Below are 17536 nucleotides of genomic sequence, written 5' to 3'. Positions count from 1 at the left end.
AAAGTACTGTGAAAATTAACAATTTATAGAATGTAAATTCATTAAATCAAGACTTATAAGAAGAAAAATATTCCAAATTGAAGTCCTTTTAAAATCTTGAAATTTACTTTATGGTACAAGTAAACCATGTACATAAGTACATGCATGGAAATGTCCTGAAGAAACTAAACAGTATTCAAATCATTCAAATACTGAAATATTTTTTTTATAGCAAGGCTTCAAAGCTGATCCACTGGATTATATGTGAATAGATGTAAGGTTAGGTTGTATGTATATAAAAAATATTTCATTTTAGAAAGTCTTACAATCAACTGAGAAGCAACATAGTTAGCCTAACATACATATGTTATAAGTATATAGATCAATGAAATTTATTTAATGAGTCAATTCAGATGAAAAATCACAAATAGTGAAAAAAAAATGTCACCAATACAGGCAACGTAATCTCAATAAAAATGAAAATGTAACAGAAATTTCTAAGATACAAGAATTTATGTAAGAAAGATGAGAGAATGACATATTTTGACACAGATGGTGTGGTGCTTATTTCTGTTGGATGCAAATAGTTAGGGCATCGTTTACCTGCCCATTAGCATTCATATTTTTTGATTAAAGGTAAAGCGGTTATAATTATGAAGAAATGATGTTTGATTTCATTTACAGACAGATTCACGTGTATCGTACTGAGCGCGTCCGATTTTACTAGGAGTATGTTTGTTTACGAAGAAGCGGTCTAAGTAGAGAAGCGCTTAACTGACGTCACGGGTCATAGGAAAACCGAAAGAGCGGGCGAGATAAAAAGACGCAAGAGTAATAGTGACCTTACCGGTTGATACACACTCCCATCCAGTTTTCAATTTTTTACACTTAGCACACACCTTTTCATTTGCAACCAGAACAAATCGTTTGTCAATTGTTTGTTATCATCTATGTTGCCAAATTTGAAAAAGAAATTTTAATCACTTCATCAAATTGTGTCACCAAATGGCCAAATATACAAGTCTCTCAGATTCTCAGAAAGTAATTCAATAATTTCATAAGAAAATTGTAAGATTTAATTTTAATAATTTGACGGTTCTTTTCTCCACAGTAAGACAAAAATCTGAAATGAATCGAATTAGAAAATAATTACGAAATATGTGTTAATGACAAATGAGTGGAACTCGGCAACGGATAATTACAACAGCAACAATATGCATTTATCATCACATGTACAATATAAAAGCACAACTCTTTTTAAAAGATCTTTCTACTTTTTGTTTTCCTTCCTACTTTGTCTTCTAATATAAATATTAACTATCTAAATAATGATTTTAAAAAATTTGAAATTTTGATTGAATTCGCGATTTTGATGACATGTAGAAGATTTATAGCTTTGCAAGTGTAATTACAGGAAATAATTTATAACAGATGCTTCAGTTTTAGAGCAATAAGAGCTTCTTTAAAATTCGCTTATGTAATTTTCATATCAAAATATTATTTTGCTACAAAAATACATTTCTGCATTAATGACGTGGATTAAGGAACGGAACATGTGAACAATAAAATTAAATCTATTTTAATTATATTTTTTTTCACTTCCATATTAGAAATCTGAAAAGTCTTTGCTAATTTTACGAGAGATTTTCAAACTTGCAACTTCGAAAACTTGGAAGATAAAGATACATGCACTGACGATCTTGGTCTGTATCTCCTTATAGAAAAAATGTGATTTATTTAGTTCTATTTTATAAGTAAAATAAAAATTTATACTTAAATTCAATTAATTATAATGAATCGGGGAAAAATTCTCATTGAATTTGAAGAATACCGTGAATTTGTCGCCTTTGCTGTTGCTACTCACTTCGTTTTGGTCCTCCCAAATAGAAAAACAACTAGCATCTGCATCTCCGGGTATTTCTCCCCAAAGTCCTGCATCCAATTTCAAGCTATTAATAACATCAAAATATTAAAAATTATCTAATAAAAGTATCTATAAGATTCTATTTTGAAACGTGTTAAATATTAAGGATGCACATATATCATTAATGACTAATGGCAATGGCAGTTGTATAGATTTGTTGTTTTGAGTGGGAAAGTTGGTTTGAGTTCGAAGATAACTTTCTCTCCTAGTGTTATTTTCATAAATCAGTCATAAAATAGCCATGTTTCAGAAAAGATGAACAATTCCTCAGTGACTCTAATGGTTTAAATTTTTAATCTATATTTATAAAAACTTTTAACTTAATATGAATCAAGTTTAGTATTTTATATTGTGTGTTTTTTTCTCTGTTTATTATGGAAACGGATACGCAAGGTATGGAATATAATTTTTTATTTTTGCTTCAGTGCTAAATCATATATATATATTTTTAAGTATATGCATGCTTGCATTTTTTATATCGCATTCTAGCTCTCTTATCAGTATGTTTCAAAAAACAACAATTCCGTAAATCATTTTAGTTATTCTTTATAATGTGCGTAATAAAATCGTTGATATTTTTATTAATTCATTTTCTTGATTATTAAATATTTGATTTGAATACATCTGTTCTGTTTACAAACAGAAAGCTTTTGATAAAATTTCTGAACGTAAATTGCTAGTAAATAAAAATATTGTCGGGAGTGGAGAAAACAGTTAATCGCATCTAAATGTTGCTTTTTACATGCGTAAATTAGATTAAATAATGATCGCTTTTATAAAAACGAATATTCATCTTTATTAACCTATAATTAATATTATCCTTGCTGACTGAATTTGTTAAGTGGAAATCATTTTACATTTTTAAAAATCATTCTTCAACAAACAACACATCATACATAACTTATTCTAGTTGTTGAATCTTTCGGTAATAAAGCATGTAATTTCGACAGGTAAAGAAAAAAAAAAAAAAAAAGAATCTTCCTTAAACTTTGATATCTAAGATTTCTCTTTGCTATTTAACTTAATCATATATGCATACAAAATTATATAAATGATATACATACAAAATATATAAATGAAGGCCATATTTTTTTGTAGCACTGCAAGAAAATAACAGATTTTTCTTTATTTACATCTAATAAAGAAAATAAAAGTATCTGCAAGTACTCTTGCTTTTATACTTTTATTTTAAAGTTGTAATAATTTATTGATTGTGTTTATTTTATTATTAAGTCTATAAAAACTTTTTAATGTTTGTATGCTGTATTTGAAAAAAAAAAAAAAAAAGAATCATAGAATGGGATTGAAGATTAAGCCTCTTAATTTCAAAATGTCACTAAAAGGGTTGTGTCTCAGAAATCTGAAACTGGCCGGTACCAAGCTGATTGAGCTTAAGCTTTACTGTTGGGTGCCCAAGTCCAATTACAACTTTTACCACTTTAGCATTTTTTATATAGCATAGGATATATATATATATATATATATATATATATATATATATATATATATAATATAGTTGTTCCAACATATTAGTATATGATGTTGCATTAATGTCTCTAATTATAATTTATTATGTTTATCCTTATTTAAATTATATTTTTGTAGGAAGTATATAATTTTATGTGTCTACTTTTTTTTTATCATTTAGGAAAAGAAAATCCTAATATTATGAAAGTTCCTGTCTCTCCAAGCTTCCTGAAGCCCAAGGCAATAAGTTTGAGGAAGAAAGGCACTCGAGTAAAATCAAAACCTTTAGTAGAAGTTGATCTTAATAAAAATGACAACACCCCATTTTTGTTAAAATCATCAAAAACTGCTTGTAATCCTTTCCGGTAAATGAATATTAGTTTTTATGTATTGCAATATAAAAATCTGCAATTTTTATATTTTAATCAAGTTTAGTTCCTCTGGTCAATTGTTTTGCCATCTCCTCTTTCAGCATACAGATATAAACTTGTGAAGGGAATAAACTGTATTCATTTACAAATATAATCCTATTGCAATCTGAAAATTTTTTGTCTTAAAGAATTTTTAAAAAGAATATAAATAAATGTTATTTGTTTTGAAACTAAAAAATAAGAATAGGAAAAGATGGTATAGTAACTAAGAATGTTTACTAAAGTCAATAATAATTGTAAATAGTCATAATCTCTGTCTGATATTTCATAATGATTTTTTAGCAAGTATAAGTTATTAATTTGTCAAGGTTTAATAAATTTTATTTTATTTATTTGATATATCCTATCTGGAGTACCTCAGATGGGATGTAAAGCTTTCCATATTGTGATTGCTTCTTGCTATACTGGTGGGTACAGAAACAGTGTGGGGTCAGCTATTCCCTACCGTTGATAGGACATGCCTAATGTAGGAGGGTTTATACCATGGTCGGTGATAGCTCTTAGGGCTTAACTTTAGTTTCCACCAATGCTATTGTGGCATCTGAATTCAGATTTTTCCGTGTTCTCTTGAATGGATCAGGGAAACTGTCTATGGTTTTTAATTTTAAGCCAAAGTTTTGACATACATTAAATTTTTTATGGAACATAATAAACATTCATAGTATGTGTTATCAATGATTTATCATAAATATTTCATTTTTATAAAATTCTAATAAATGGATATGTTAGATTTAATTTTGCATATACTTATATTTTTAAAATAACTTAACAATTCAATAATTTTTTGAAGTATTGCTTATATCTCTTTTTGCTATTGAAATATTATTTGACATTATAAGTTTGTATATTTTTTCAAAGCATCTATCAGTATTGAAAATTACTTTTAGTTATTAAATTATTGAGTTACTTTTAGCAAATTGTATATATATATTGTATGATGGATTCCTTTTATTCATGTTATATTTTTATAACAGCCGAAATGAAAACAAACGCAAGAGAAATGCAGAAAGTATGGATGAAGACTCAAATTCTTTGCTTTGGAAACAGGTTAACAGATCTCCTGAAGACACAAATACAGTGGTATATTTTATACTCTTTCTTAAATTTTTAAAACATAAAGTCTGAAATTAATTTTGAAAAATATTCAATTTAAATACTTATTTTCTTTGATTGAGAATATTTCAGTATCATTTACGTGCTGTTTTATTTTTAAAAATGTTTTTAGTAAATTCATAGAATTTATCAATCCCACTGTTTCTTTGATATTATCATTAAAAAAAAATGTCTATTCTTGTGCATTTTTATCCTTTTAAGGAGTATTTTTTATAATAAGAATATTTAGTTTTATTATCAAATCTAATTTTTTAACTTTGTTATTTCAGTGTGAATCTTTAAATTTATTATTATAATAAACCATTGTACAGATATTTTGAAATTACAATAACAATATATATAACTTCCAAATTTTATAAAGTATGAAAAGTAAAGTTTTGAAATTCATAATCCACTTTAAAATAAATAGATAAAATCAAAAATGTTTTGCAGAATTCATTTTTTTTAAGACTAAATAAATTTATACTTTAGATTTTTTTTTTCTACTATTTTGAATCAAAAATCTATAAATTAGAATTTTATTAGTGGAGAATTTATTCTATTTCTGAATATTCCTTTGTACTTAATGTTGTTAATTCAATTTGAAATCTCTAAATTATCTTTATATTATTTTAACTTTATTTTGTAATAAAAAATAGGTAATAAAATAAAAAAAAATTCTGTGATCAGTGATACTTAATTGAATTAAATTTTAGTAAGTAATTAAATAATTGATTTTATAAGTAATTGATAAATTATGTTTGCCTTTTGTTTATTATTTTTTCATAATCTCTTTATTCTAAATAAGAAAACAAAACAATATTTATTGAAAATATGCATGAATATTGTGCAATTAATCTGTTATTCATTCTAAAATACTATTAATTTTTCTAAGATAAATTATTGCTTATAATTTTTGTTGTAGCATATGTTTTACTCTTTTTAGACAAGGAACTTACCAAGTCCTATTGTGCCTTCATTATTAGATGAATCTGCATTATCTGCTTTTTCTGATATAAACTGTGATAGTATAAAGATAGAAAAGGTAAGTGATGCCCTTTAATATTCCATTTAAGTCATCGGTTTTTATAGATATTTGGCTTTTTCTTGAAGCTTCAATTTTAATTCTTTAACTTCAGTAGAAATACCGTCATGTTTATAATTAATGAAGTATTAATCAAATATAACGAATTAGTAATTCTTTTATTTTTATGACATTTTGGTTAAGATTTCTGCTTAAAATCAGTTATTAAAAATGTATATTAACTAGTAACTTTTCATAAACATTTAAACATTTCTTTGAATAAAATATTTACTATTTATTTATCAAAAGAATGTGTCTAGTATGTTTTTAATAATCCATTGAAAAAAAATCAGCTAAAATGTACTTATATTCTTATGAAATTTATAATTTTCTATTGGAGATTAATTTTTTGTCATTACTATTTTTATATTTGAAAAAAGAAGTATTAGTTGAAAGCGTATATTATACAACACAATATTTTGATATGTGCAATAAATATATGTGCTTTAAATATATACTATACAGTAAATAAGAGGAACAAATTAAAGCAAGATCATTCTGATAATTTTGGATGCATATTAAAATGTCAGTGAAATTTTTTATAAAATGTAGAAAAGTCAAGAGAATCAAAAGCAGAAAGGATGGCCACCATGTAGCTGTATTATTATGATTTAAAATGAATAAATGTGGCGTTTCTTTTCATAATCAATGATTTTAGAATAATTGTTTCATAAAATTTGTTATAAGATATTATCAAAGATAAAACAGGAATCGATTCCCGTTCTTTTCATTATCTATTGTTCTTACTTCAAAGAAAATGTAAATTAAAGGCTTTAGAAAGATTTAACAGAAGTAAGGTTTTGCACTTGCAAATAGCATTGATTTTTATTGCTTCAATTTGTGTATTATATGCAATAATTTTATTGAAATATTTTTTCCGAATGATTAAATCTGCAAGTGTTTCAAATTTAAATATAGAGCTTAAAATACAATTTGTATGTTTTTGATATATTACAGTTCAGCATAAACTTGATTTATAATCAGAAATTAAGTTTCATGTGTGAAGTTATAAAGCTTTTGTTGGACATCATAGTATTAGATGAATCACATAGATAGTAACTGTAAACTGCAAATCTGTTAATATATTTTTAACATATAATGCTATAATGTTTTACAATTTTTCTATAATTTAGACTTTTACCAAGCCAATAACTAAAGTTTTACCTGTTGATTGGAGCTTAAAAACAAAAATCAGATTTACATCTTCTATGCCCTTTCCGAATAAAGGCAGTTTTAGAACTTTTGAAGAAGTGAATGGAACTATTGGCTTTGTTAGATGCTTGCATTCTGGTGAAGCAGAAAAGGTTTGTGAAAGTTTACATCTATAAAAAAATTAAAAGGTCCTAAAAAGAACAAAAAAAATAATAATAATAATAAGCTTTCCATCAAATTTTGAAAGTTTTTCACTCTTGTGCAGTATCTATCATGATTGTTTCATGATATTTTAAAAGTCATAATTATCTCAAAATTTTTTTCATCCATATTAACAAAATATAATTAGAAAGAAGAAATTTCATAACGCTTATTAATTTGATTATTGTTACTATGTATTACTTTCCTTTTCACTACAGAGTATAATTTATTATTATTACTTTGTTTTAGCTTTTATTTTAAATTATGTTTTTAAAGTGCAATTAAAACTTGATAAAATGTCTTTTGGGAAAAATTGTTTTACTCTGGTTTCTCTGATATATTTCTCAAAAACAGTTGGATAATAAAATTACATAAAAATAATTTCCGCTGTGGCTGAATAACAATTTCATCTCTAATGAGAAAACTTCTCACTTCTTTTTATAACTGTTGACAATAGTTTAAAGAGAAACAATATTTAACTCCATAACATGACATATGTATATGATTTTAAAGGATATTTAAGACAGAAATTCCTTTCCAAACTTATTAATGAGTAACTCAGTATAGTTCAGAAGCAGAATATATGTTTCCACCTTTCATAATTTCTTCAGGCTGTAATAGCTTTTGCAGATTTATTGAAGGAATAATTATCATATTGCTATTATTCTTTATAAAATTCAGCAAGATTGGTAAATTTTCCATGGTGTTAACTGGATGACTGTCAATTACCTTTATTTATCAGATAAATAAGGGTAATTTTTTTTAAAAAAATATTTATCAGAATTCTGAATAGAATATTCGAAACAGAACAAAATAATTCTCTTTTCATGTTTGTTTATATATATATACTTAAGAAAGAAAAAAAAACATTAAGATTATTTTTCTCAAATTTTATGTGCTTGTCCTCCCAATTTATTTGTCAATTAACTGTTTAATTCGATTTAGGTACTGTACTAATAGTATCAGCTGATAGCGAATTTGAGACTAAGTTTATTTTATAATATAGCATCTACTATAATTAGTTATAAATTAAAGACTAAAAAGAATAAAAATTAAATTAATTTTTAGTACATTAATAAAAGTGTACTTTAAAAAAACATATAATTAAATTTGTTAAAACTTCTTTTAGTCTGATGTTCACTCAAGTCACGGAGCTAAAGTATTCCAGCACTGTCTTGTATGGATGCATCCTAATTTACCATGGTTAAATCTCTTTCCCAGAAATGATAACCGTGTAGGAAACAGGTAATCCACTAATTAACTTACTTTGTTTCATGTTTAATGTCAATATGAGTTGATAAAAAATTTTTAAAAATTATTTTTATATTTTAGCTTATCTTTCATCACACCAGCTATGCAAGAGGCATTGCATTCTAAATGGTAAATATTCTTAATTATTTTGCTTTAGGAATCTGAGACTAGTTTTATTAAGTAACTTTGATAATGTTCCATGCTTGTAACATTGATATCAATATTCTAAAGCATGTTCAAAAAAAAATTTCATTATAGATTCTGAAACCACTTTTGTTTTCTATTGTTTGATGGTTCACTTAAATTATTCAACATTTATTTTCATTTAATATAATTACTCTTTCTTGAAAAATAGTAATAATTATTCCAAAAAGCATTGAAAATCTTTTAATGTCATTTGAAATTATAAGCACTTTCAGACTGTTCTTCAGGAAGGAAACCATACCATAGCTGTTTTAAAATGGTTGACTTGTATATCATTAACGAATATCAATTAGTAGAAAAAATAATAACAAATTAGCTGCTGGACTTTATAAATATGAAAGGGAATATCCTAAATTAGAAATGCAACATTCCAGGGGTTTTTTCCCCTCCTCCAGAAAACAATATTATCATTATACGTAGGGAATGTATACTATATACGGAGTTTAAGGAAGAGATGCAGAACATTTTGGTTATGGAGCAAAAAGGAGTTCTGAGACAACCGCTTCTCGACAATTCCATCTCACTAAGGGGTGAGCCACGGAAGAATGTGCACATTTCCGTAATTTACTTTATAGTTAGGTGTAAACATCTCCACCTTTCATCTTTCCTCCTGGTCCCTATTTTGCCGAATTAAACCCATCCTAACGTATGTGCAAAACTGCAGAGAGTTTTGAAATCCGTTGGTAAACAATATTTATGTAAATTTCTCTTGTTATTGTGTGCAATAAGCATTAAAAATCAGTTTGATTAAGTGGAGTATACACATTCTAATTTGCATCTGAATTCTGCATCAAATATGTTTATTTTAGATGCAAATCACTTATAATCAGCAGACTGCCTAGAAGCTGAGCAGTCACATACCAAATTGGGTAGATAGCTACAAATTCACCCAGAGCAGTGCCATGATTTTAGCAGTTGTTACTTTATACATATACTTATCCAGGTTACATAGCAGAGTCTATTTTTGATTAACACTTTTTAATATTATTAAGGCAAAAACCACAGAGTGTCTTTTGATCAGAAATTGTTTTCATAAACAGTAGGTTCAATGTTTCTTTCAAACCATACCGTGAATGCTTGATGAAGTTTGTTCAAGACCCATGATGTATTGTCTCATCATAGAGTTTATTTGCATTTTTGGTGCCAAGTATATTAGGACAAAACGGGAACATGTTTTTTAAGTCAGATTTCAATCTGAAAAGTGAAACATAAGCAATTCTTTTCAAGATAACCAGAAATATAGTACTTATGTTGAGAAATCTCTTTGGAAAATATGTATACAAGAGAAGTTATTAAATGGATGTATTCTCTTGTAGGTTTCCCATTGACAGTGTATGCAAATTTAGAAGAAACCTTCCTTTTTGTTGAATTTTTATGGAACATCTGATCCAATTGTTTACACACACACACACACACATATATATATATATATATATATATATCATTGACAATAATTCCTGTACTTATTGGGCCGACCTTGTAAACAATAACTATGAAACTAAATAGGTCCATCAAATTAATTAGCCTGACAGATCTAAATATTAAAATTCTGTAAAGAATGTCTTAAGATTAATCTAGAAGACAAGTTGCTGCATGCCATCCATTAGTCAGTATTTTGCAGGAGTTACAAAAAGAATTATTCATTGAAAAATGCAATTTCTTACTATAAGATGCCCTAGATTGCATCACTAAAAATGTACCTGCTACTTTTATATAATTTTAAGAGGTTCTCTAATACCATATTAAGACTTTGCTGCTTGTAATTTACTCTTCATTTTTCTCCTTTACTGCATTATTTCTTCATTTAGTCTTATTTTATGTCTTGTGGCAACAAATAGAATAAATTTTCATCAGATATGCCAAAGCTCATTGATGGTGTTATTGAAAATATTTGCTTAACAAATAAATATGCCTTCTAGTTAATCCTTTTTTTATTATTATTAATCTTAAACTCCAACTAATTTTTAGCATCTTAAATAAAGTAATAAGCTATTAACCATTACTAAATTATTTTTATTTTCCAAACTTCAGAATTTTTTATTTTACTTGTATAATTACAGGTGTGATAGTTTTCGATCCTTGTATCAACTGGTACGACTTTACCAGTGTCCTTATTTCTATATGTGTACCCCAACATTTACTGTCCTGTTCCGATGTTCAGGATCTGCATCAATTCCTGTACTACATGCACTCATCAGTCCCACTACCAAAGGATTTAGGAAAGCTCTTCGAGAAGAAGGTAAGAATTATAATTGGCCCATCATTGAAATACCATTTGCATGAAAGATCCTTATATGCTTTTACTAAATATTTTTCCATGTATTTGTAAAATTACATGCCCATATCTTTCAAGTTTGCCAAAGGCCTCAAGTATTTGTGAATAAAAGTTGTCATTTTGCATTGCTGAATAAAGTTTATTTATGGTACAGTTATTAGTGTTCGTGATTTAATCTTTCCTCTTTTGATGATGTATAAAAAATATTCTTATTTGTATACTGAGTTTTATTGTATATGATTTGTGAAAAAGAAATTTACTATAAAAAATTCATTGTCCTTAATTTTTATTTGACTTTGGAGGAATATGGTATAAAAGCTTTTTTTTACACAGAAATTTAGAAAGATTACTTGTTTTTCAATGAACCTGTGACATAAAAATAATTGCTATATAACCCATTTACTAAGTTGTAAATATATAAAGAAAAAAACCATTTATCTTAGAAGAAGCAAAATGCTTGGATAACAAATGTTTTATTCAATGTTATTATCAGAAGTCTTACTGTAATTGATCAAGAATTTCATATTTATAATTAGAAACAAATTAGAAAAAGCTTTTTGTTTCTCCAGTTGCTATTGATGAATATATGCATGCATACATGCATATATTCATGCATGCATATTAATGCATGCACAATATGCATGCATTAATGTGAAATGGGTTTATCTCAGTATAAAATAATTATTTTATTTATCTATTTCTGATATATTTAATCTTAGTTACTTGTGGTCAGGATAATGTTTTATTAGTTTTATTGCCATTTTTTTTATTATTATTAAATATACTTTTTTTCATACATTTTTTTTATTTCTTGTCAAATAATAGATTTTATATTAAAAAAAATTCTTATGGAATTAAATAAAGATACACAATTAATGAATAGGTTCTTACATGATCTTTTCATGATTCATACATTTGTTCATAAAGTTGATGTATTAATTTACAAATATTAATATTTGCAATTCCAGGTATAACATTCACAATGCCTCTTTGTCAAAATAAAGATCCAGACCATTCTCTTGAAGAAACAGTAGATGAAGATATAAGTACTCTGAGTCCTCCAACTTCAGTTGAAAATGAAGATGAGTTAGTATCTTTTAATAGATTAATTTAATGGAACATTTATAAACTATCTGGTTGTATATTTGATAAAAAAAATTATTTCAAGATTTCATTATATATTTTAAAATGAATTATAAATTAAAGAAGGTAGGAATTAATTAAAATAAGGGGGAAAATTATGCTTTTTACTACAATAGTAAAAGTGTATTTTAAAAATATTTTTTCTTCAGTCATAATTGTTTTCATATCCATTTACATTGTACATTTTAACAATATGGATAATCTCAAAAGTATTATTTAAATCTATTATCATTACCATTATGTAAGATATGCATATTTGTTTCACAGAAGTTTTTTGAATTGTTATTCATTACATTATGAAAAGCATTATGTTATCAATGTTATTTATCCATAAAACGAAGATTTTATTAGTAATTAGGGTTTTGTTATTATTATTATAGGCTTGATGAAACAGTGGAAGATGAGGAACCAGAGTCATGGCTAGAAAGCTTGGGTGTTAGTCAAGACGATTTTATAAACAAGAAAAAAAGGTATCTGTTAGTACATTGCTATTTTTGTCCTCTATTGTTTAAAAAACTTTAAACAATAGAGGACAAAACTTTAACTTTAGTCTGTTATAGTAATTCTGCTTATTTATTTCTTTAGAACTAAGCTCATTTTTTAAAAATGTAATTTGTTACAAAAATTTCAAATTGTAACATTTCATTAATGTTTTAATTCCATAGTAAAACTTGTGTGCCACACTTTTGCAATAAAAAAACGTGAGGGTCTAGTCATCTTTTATTGTTGGTTCTGGTGATTTAACATCCAGTTTGGATATATTTAAAGAGATTTTGTTTTATTGTTTGAAATGGACATTTCTGCATTGCTTTATTCTTGAATAAAAGTTGGAATGCTTTGTAATTCAAATATGAGTAATGTAAACATGTGCAACAGTTTGAATTTAAATTCTGAATTCTACTGGAATGAGTTTATTTTTTAAATAATAAATGAATATTTTAGTATCATTTTGCATTTATAAAGTAATTTATAAATTCTAATTTCTAGACTAATGGACATTTCTGCATTGCTTTATTCTTGAATAAAAGTTGGAATGCTTTGTAATTCAAATATGAGTAATGTAAACATGTGCAACAGTTTGAATTTAAATTCTGAATTCTACTGGAATGAGTTTATTTTTTAAATAATAAATGAATATTTTAGTATCATTTTGCATTTATAAAGTAATTTATAAATTCTAATTTCTAGACGGAAAGATCCTGCTTACCATATTGACCACAAGACTGAATCTCTGGTATATGTGGAGGATTTGGAAACTCAAGCTCTAGTTAATTTCCTGTTGAATTCTAATTTTTGTACATCTAAAATTGGACCCATGGCTGGTGTCCCTCCTACCCTTTTAGCACCCACAGCTTTCTTGGGTGGTACTCTGCAATCTTTACAGGTAAATTCTGTTTTTGTTTTTCAGATGAGAAATCTTTCATTTATTTGTTTTATTTCTTCTGAAAAAATAACTAACTGAATTTGTTGCATTTTCATTAAGTGTTTCAAAAGTTGTACTTGCTATAAGTGAGACTAAATTTAATTTGATAATATAAAATCATATTCTTACAAATACAAAAAAAAAAAAAAAAAAAAAAACATTATTCAGAAAAATAATATAAATATATTCTATAAAACTGTGAAGCATTAAGAAAATGTCATCTTTGGCTTGAAAATTAGCTTCTTTTTCCTAATGCTTTATTTCATTGTGAACTGATTACACCTGATTTATCTTCTTGTCATCTGAGTTAACTCAATGTGAAAATTAATTTGAATTTAAGATATAGTTTTATATGTGGTATTATGGGGGAAAGAGGACATTATTTTTTCCTAAGAATTCAAATTCTAGAAATATATCATTTTGTTATTTATGGATTCACCATACTACCAATAAAATAAGTGGGCATACTTGATCTGACTTCATATTGTGAGCTTTGTTGTAATATCAACAGGATTATGCAAAAATATATTTATTTATCTCCTTTCCAAAATTGTGACTCATCATTAGAAAATGCTCTGCTGCTACCCACCTTGGCCAAAACTAAATTTCCTTCCATACTTATCGATGATTAGTTGAGAGTGGAAAGAAGTAAATTACGTCAGTATGCACTCCTCAAGGGCAAGTGTGGAGCACTGTATTTTTAATAGATGTCATTCAAAACCAGGGTGAAGCTATTATATTACCTCAATAGAATTTTAATGACATTCGAACCTGTAGAAAACTTCCAGCGTTTTTTATGGCTCATCAGTTATATTTTTGAATTCAAGTGAATTGGAACGGTGCAAAAGTAGAGTAACAAAATAGATTATGATATTTGAAAACATAAGATACAAAATGAGGAAAGATTATCATTTAGAAATGTCAGTCCAAAAGCCTGTCTTGAGTTTGTCAGACATTTTTCCAAAGTAGATACTATTTGTATCCGAGTAATGAAACAAATAGATTGAGATTCAGAGATTTGAGAAAGCTTAGTGCAAACAATCCATAGATTATATTTCTTTCAATCTTATAGCAAATAGGTATTTATTTCTACACAGTCCTCTGGAATTTCAAATTTTATCTTTATCTATATTGATCTTAATTTAAACAACTGCCTTGCCTGTCAAGAAACATATGAAATACCGTCAAATGTATCTTTAGAATATGATCACATAGCTAGAAAACAGATTATTTATTCCATAAAGAAATTGGAATCTTTTTGAATTTAAAGCATTAAGAAGATATTTGAAATTGAAATCTCTGAGAAAGGGCAGTAACCTGAAAATATAAGATTGGTCATTATGGCATTTAACCTCCTATCATGTTTTTTTTAATGAATAATTTTTATTTAAAGAATACAATTCCCATGTCCTGTATTCTTTTGTTCATGTTCTCTGTCTTAAATTTCCATAAATTTAAACAATCTGTAAGCAGAGTGGCATGATGGGTCAGTACTTTCAAAAATATGAAACAAATATGCATAATAGAAAATAATTATTTCAACTTGCAATATTGAAAACAATTTCATGATATCAAATTTTGGGCTTTCACTTCTTTTCTATTAACATCTTTCTTTTATCCTCTTTACAAATGTTATAATCACTGGATTATGTGCGGTAGTCAACAAAATAACAATTTTATTGTCCATCTACTTTATTCCAGCAATATCTCCCTTAGTTAAAAACATCAATGCAATATATTACCGTGAGATTTGTGTTTCTTGCAGATGTGTTTCGTACAATCATGTAGATGGGAAATAACCTTACTAAGGACCACGAAAAGGTTAAAGCATATAAACAAAGTCCCTTGCTTTTTTTATGAAACTGTCTTATTGTGATTCTTTTTTTTTTTTCATCCAATTCTTTAGAAAAAAGAGGAAAATATACATTTTAATTACTAATATTAAATTGGGTTCATAATGTATGTGGATAAAGGTAACGACCAACATTAATATATGAAATATATTTATTAAGATTACAAGGACAAAACATTATTAAACTAACATAAAACACATAAAAAGATACACGAGCGTGAGCTGTACGTCTCACTGTCAAGCTCTTGTCTGCCACTTATGGCGGAAAAGCATCATGTGATCAATGACGCAACATGGTGCCATACAGTATATGAGATCTGTTGGCAGCTCTCACATGTATTTGTATTAATCTATATCATATAAATTATTGATAGCTTTTTATGTGTGTACTGGTATCCCAAATTAGTTAAAAATAAAAGGTCAAAGCAATAAGAAAATTTATTGAAAAATATGCGTAATAAACTTTAAAACAGAGAATTAAATTATAACTTCTAGATTCAAATAAGTTATTTTTTTGGAATTGCTTATTTACTGTACTTTGATACTCTTTAAAATTTTTATTTACAGTTTCTTTTAATTTTTTAAATTTTAAATTAATGAAATGTTATATTTATGTTTCTGGTTAATATCATTTTTTCTCATTTGCTTCAACTTTTATCTTGTTCTCTGAATTAAAAAAAAACATATTTTTTCAGCTTCGCCATGGTAAGGTAAAGAAAGGTGGTGAAGAACTTCACTCAATGGAAGTGAGTGGACCTTTGCTTCCAAATTCTGTCCATTCATTGTGCTCCTTGTTCAGTAGTACCCAGGAAGGAGGATTCTCTGCTGTTTTAACTTCCCATGCCCCTACAACGTCCTTCTCTCTCGTCAATCCCCAGTCTCCCATGTTACCTTGCATCTTTGCTAAGAATAATATGACTGATTGTGGACTGCCCCAACCTTTCCTGCAAGAAATGTGCTGCACATCAGACAAAACTCCCCTCAATACCATTGTTCTTGAAAATGGTTTCTTTATCTGCAATCAATCATAGTTAATTCAATATTTAAGATGATTAATGGGACAATGTATACTGACAGCTAAGCAATGTTTATATCGGGTATAGTAAAGCAATCAGTTGGATGTATTTACTTGTTTTCTCAAAGAGAAAAACTTATCATTCTCATACTGCCTTTGCTATCCTAATGTAAATTCAGCTTGTGAATATTAAGTTCTAATAATAATTTTTAAAAGTAATTTTGAACTGATATTTTAAATTTTAAGGGAGGGAGGGTGATAGATTTTCTATATGAAATCCTTTTATTTTCATTCTGCATTGTCATAATCATCATGTTCTACATTGCTAATCATATTGTTGGATTACATTTTTCCGAGAGATACAAAACATTTGATAATTTTATAAAAATTTTCTGACACTTTAAATTGAATAGCTTTTAAAGAAACAAAATTAAGTTAGAGCATAAAATTACCTTTCTTTGGTAAATTGTTATACTTGTCCATTAATTTATTAATCATTTCTAAAAGTTGATAGTTTACCAAAAAAGTAATTTTTGTTAAATAACCATTGGGAGAATGCCTTTAAATAGAATAAATATTAATATGATTATTAATTTATCAAAACAACTATCATTGTTCTTTAAGCTTAAAGAAACCTTTTTAAGCAATTTTTTATCAACAATATATTTATATATAATTCATCTTAAAAGAAAATTATATGAATAAAAAAAATACGGATTGCATCAAAGTTGAAAGAAAATATTTTATGTTTATAAATTTCTATTTGTTTAGACATTTTGTTAATTTTAATATCATAATTAGAACTTATTTCTGACATAAAAATGTAATTAAACTATTTTATATTATTTGGATGCTTGTTTAATATATTTATATACAGTTTGTCAATTATTAGAATGTTACAGAGCAATGCACTATGATATAACAAAATTGTTTATATTGAAAAAGGTGGATTTAATTTTAAAATTAGCAGATTTTTAAAAATTATAATTAATACAATAATGGTATTGCTCTTATTAATTTGGCAGCCGTATTTTTGTAACATC

The 17536-nt window shown here is 26.5% G+C and overlaps 2 protein-coding genes across 3 annotated transcripts in view; one reads left to right on the top strand and one right to left on the bottom strand.

Moving 5' to 3' along the window:
* The window catches only part of LOC129984234 (AT-rich interactive domain-containing protein 2-like), a 36768-nt gene extending 35836 nt beyond the window's left edge, over positions 1–932 (bottom strand). Inside the window, exon 1 of one of the 2 annotated variants that reach the window (XM_056094066.1) lies at positions 827–932. In XM_056094066.1, coding sequence (XP_055950041.1) covers positions 827–846 — 20 coding nt within the window. In that variant the 5' untranslated portion in view covers positions 847–932. The remainder of the gene's footprint in view (positions 1–826) is intronic. The other variant, XM_056094067.1, reaches the window with a different exon arrangement.
* Positions 933–2052: 1120 nt separating this feature from the next.
* Positions 2053–17066, top strand: LOC129984085 (protein downstream neighbor of Son-like). Its single transcript, XM_056093864.1, has 12 exons — positions 2053–2296; positions 3552–3735; positions 4776–4881; positions 5840–5938; positions 7111–7281; positions 8460–8575; positions 8663–8710; positions 10846–11024; positions 12029–12146; positions 12584–12673; positions 13392–13587; positions 16174–17066. Exons 1-12 carry the CDS (start codon positions 2278–2280, stop codon positions 16507–16509), a joined length of 1662 nt encoding a protein of 553 aa, XP_055949839.1. The 5' UTR covers positions 2053–2277; the 3' UTR covers positions 16510–17066.
* The last annotated feature ends 470 nt before the right edge of the window (positions 17067–17536 follow it).

Source organism: Argiope bruennichi, chromosome 9 (genome assembly GCF_947563725.1).
Source record: "Argiope bruennichi chromosome 9, qqArgBrue1.1, whole genome shotgun sequence".
NCBI classification, from domain to species: domain Eukaryota; kingdom Metazoa; phylum Arthropoda; class Arachnida; order Araneae; family Araneidae; genus Argiope; species Argiope bruennichi.
The sequence above is the reverse complement of the archived record's forward strand: the minus strand, read 5'-3'. Positions and strand labels throughout refer to the sequence as shown.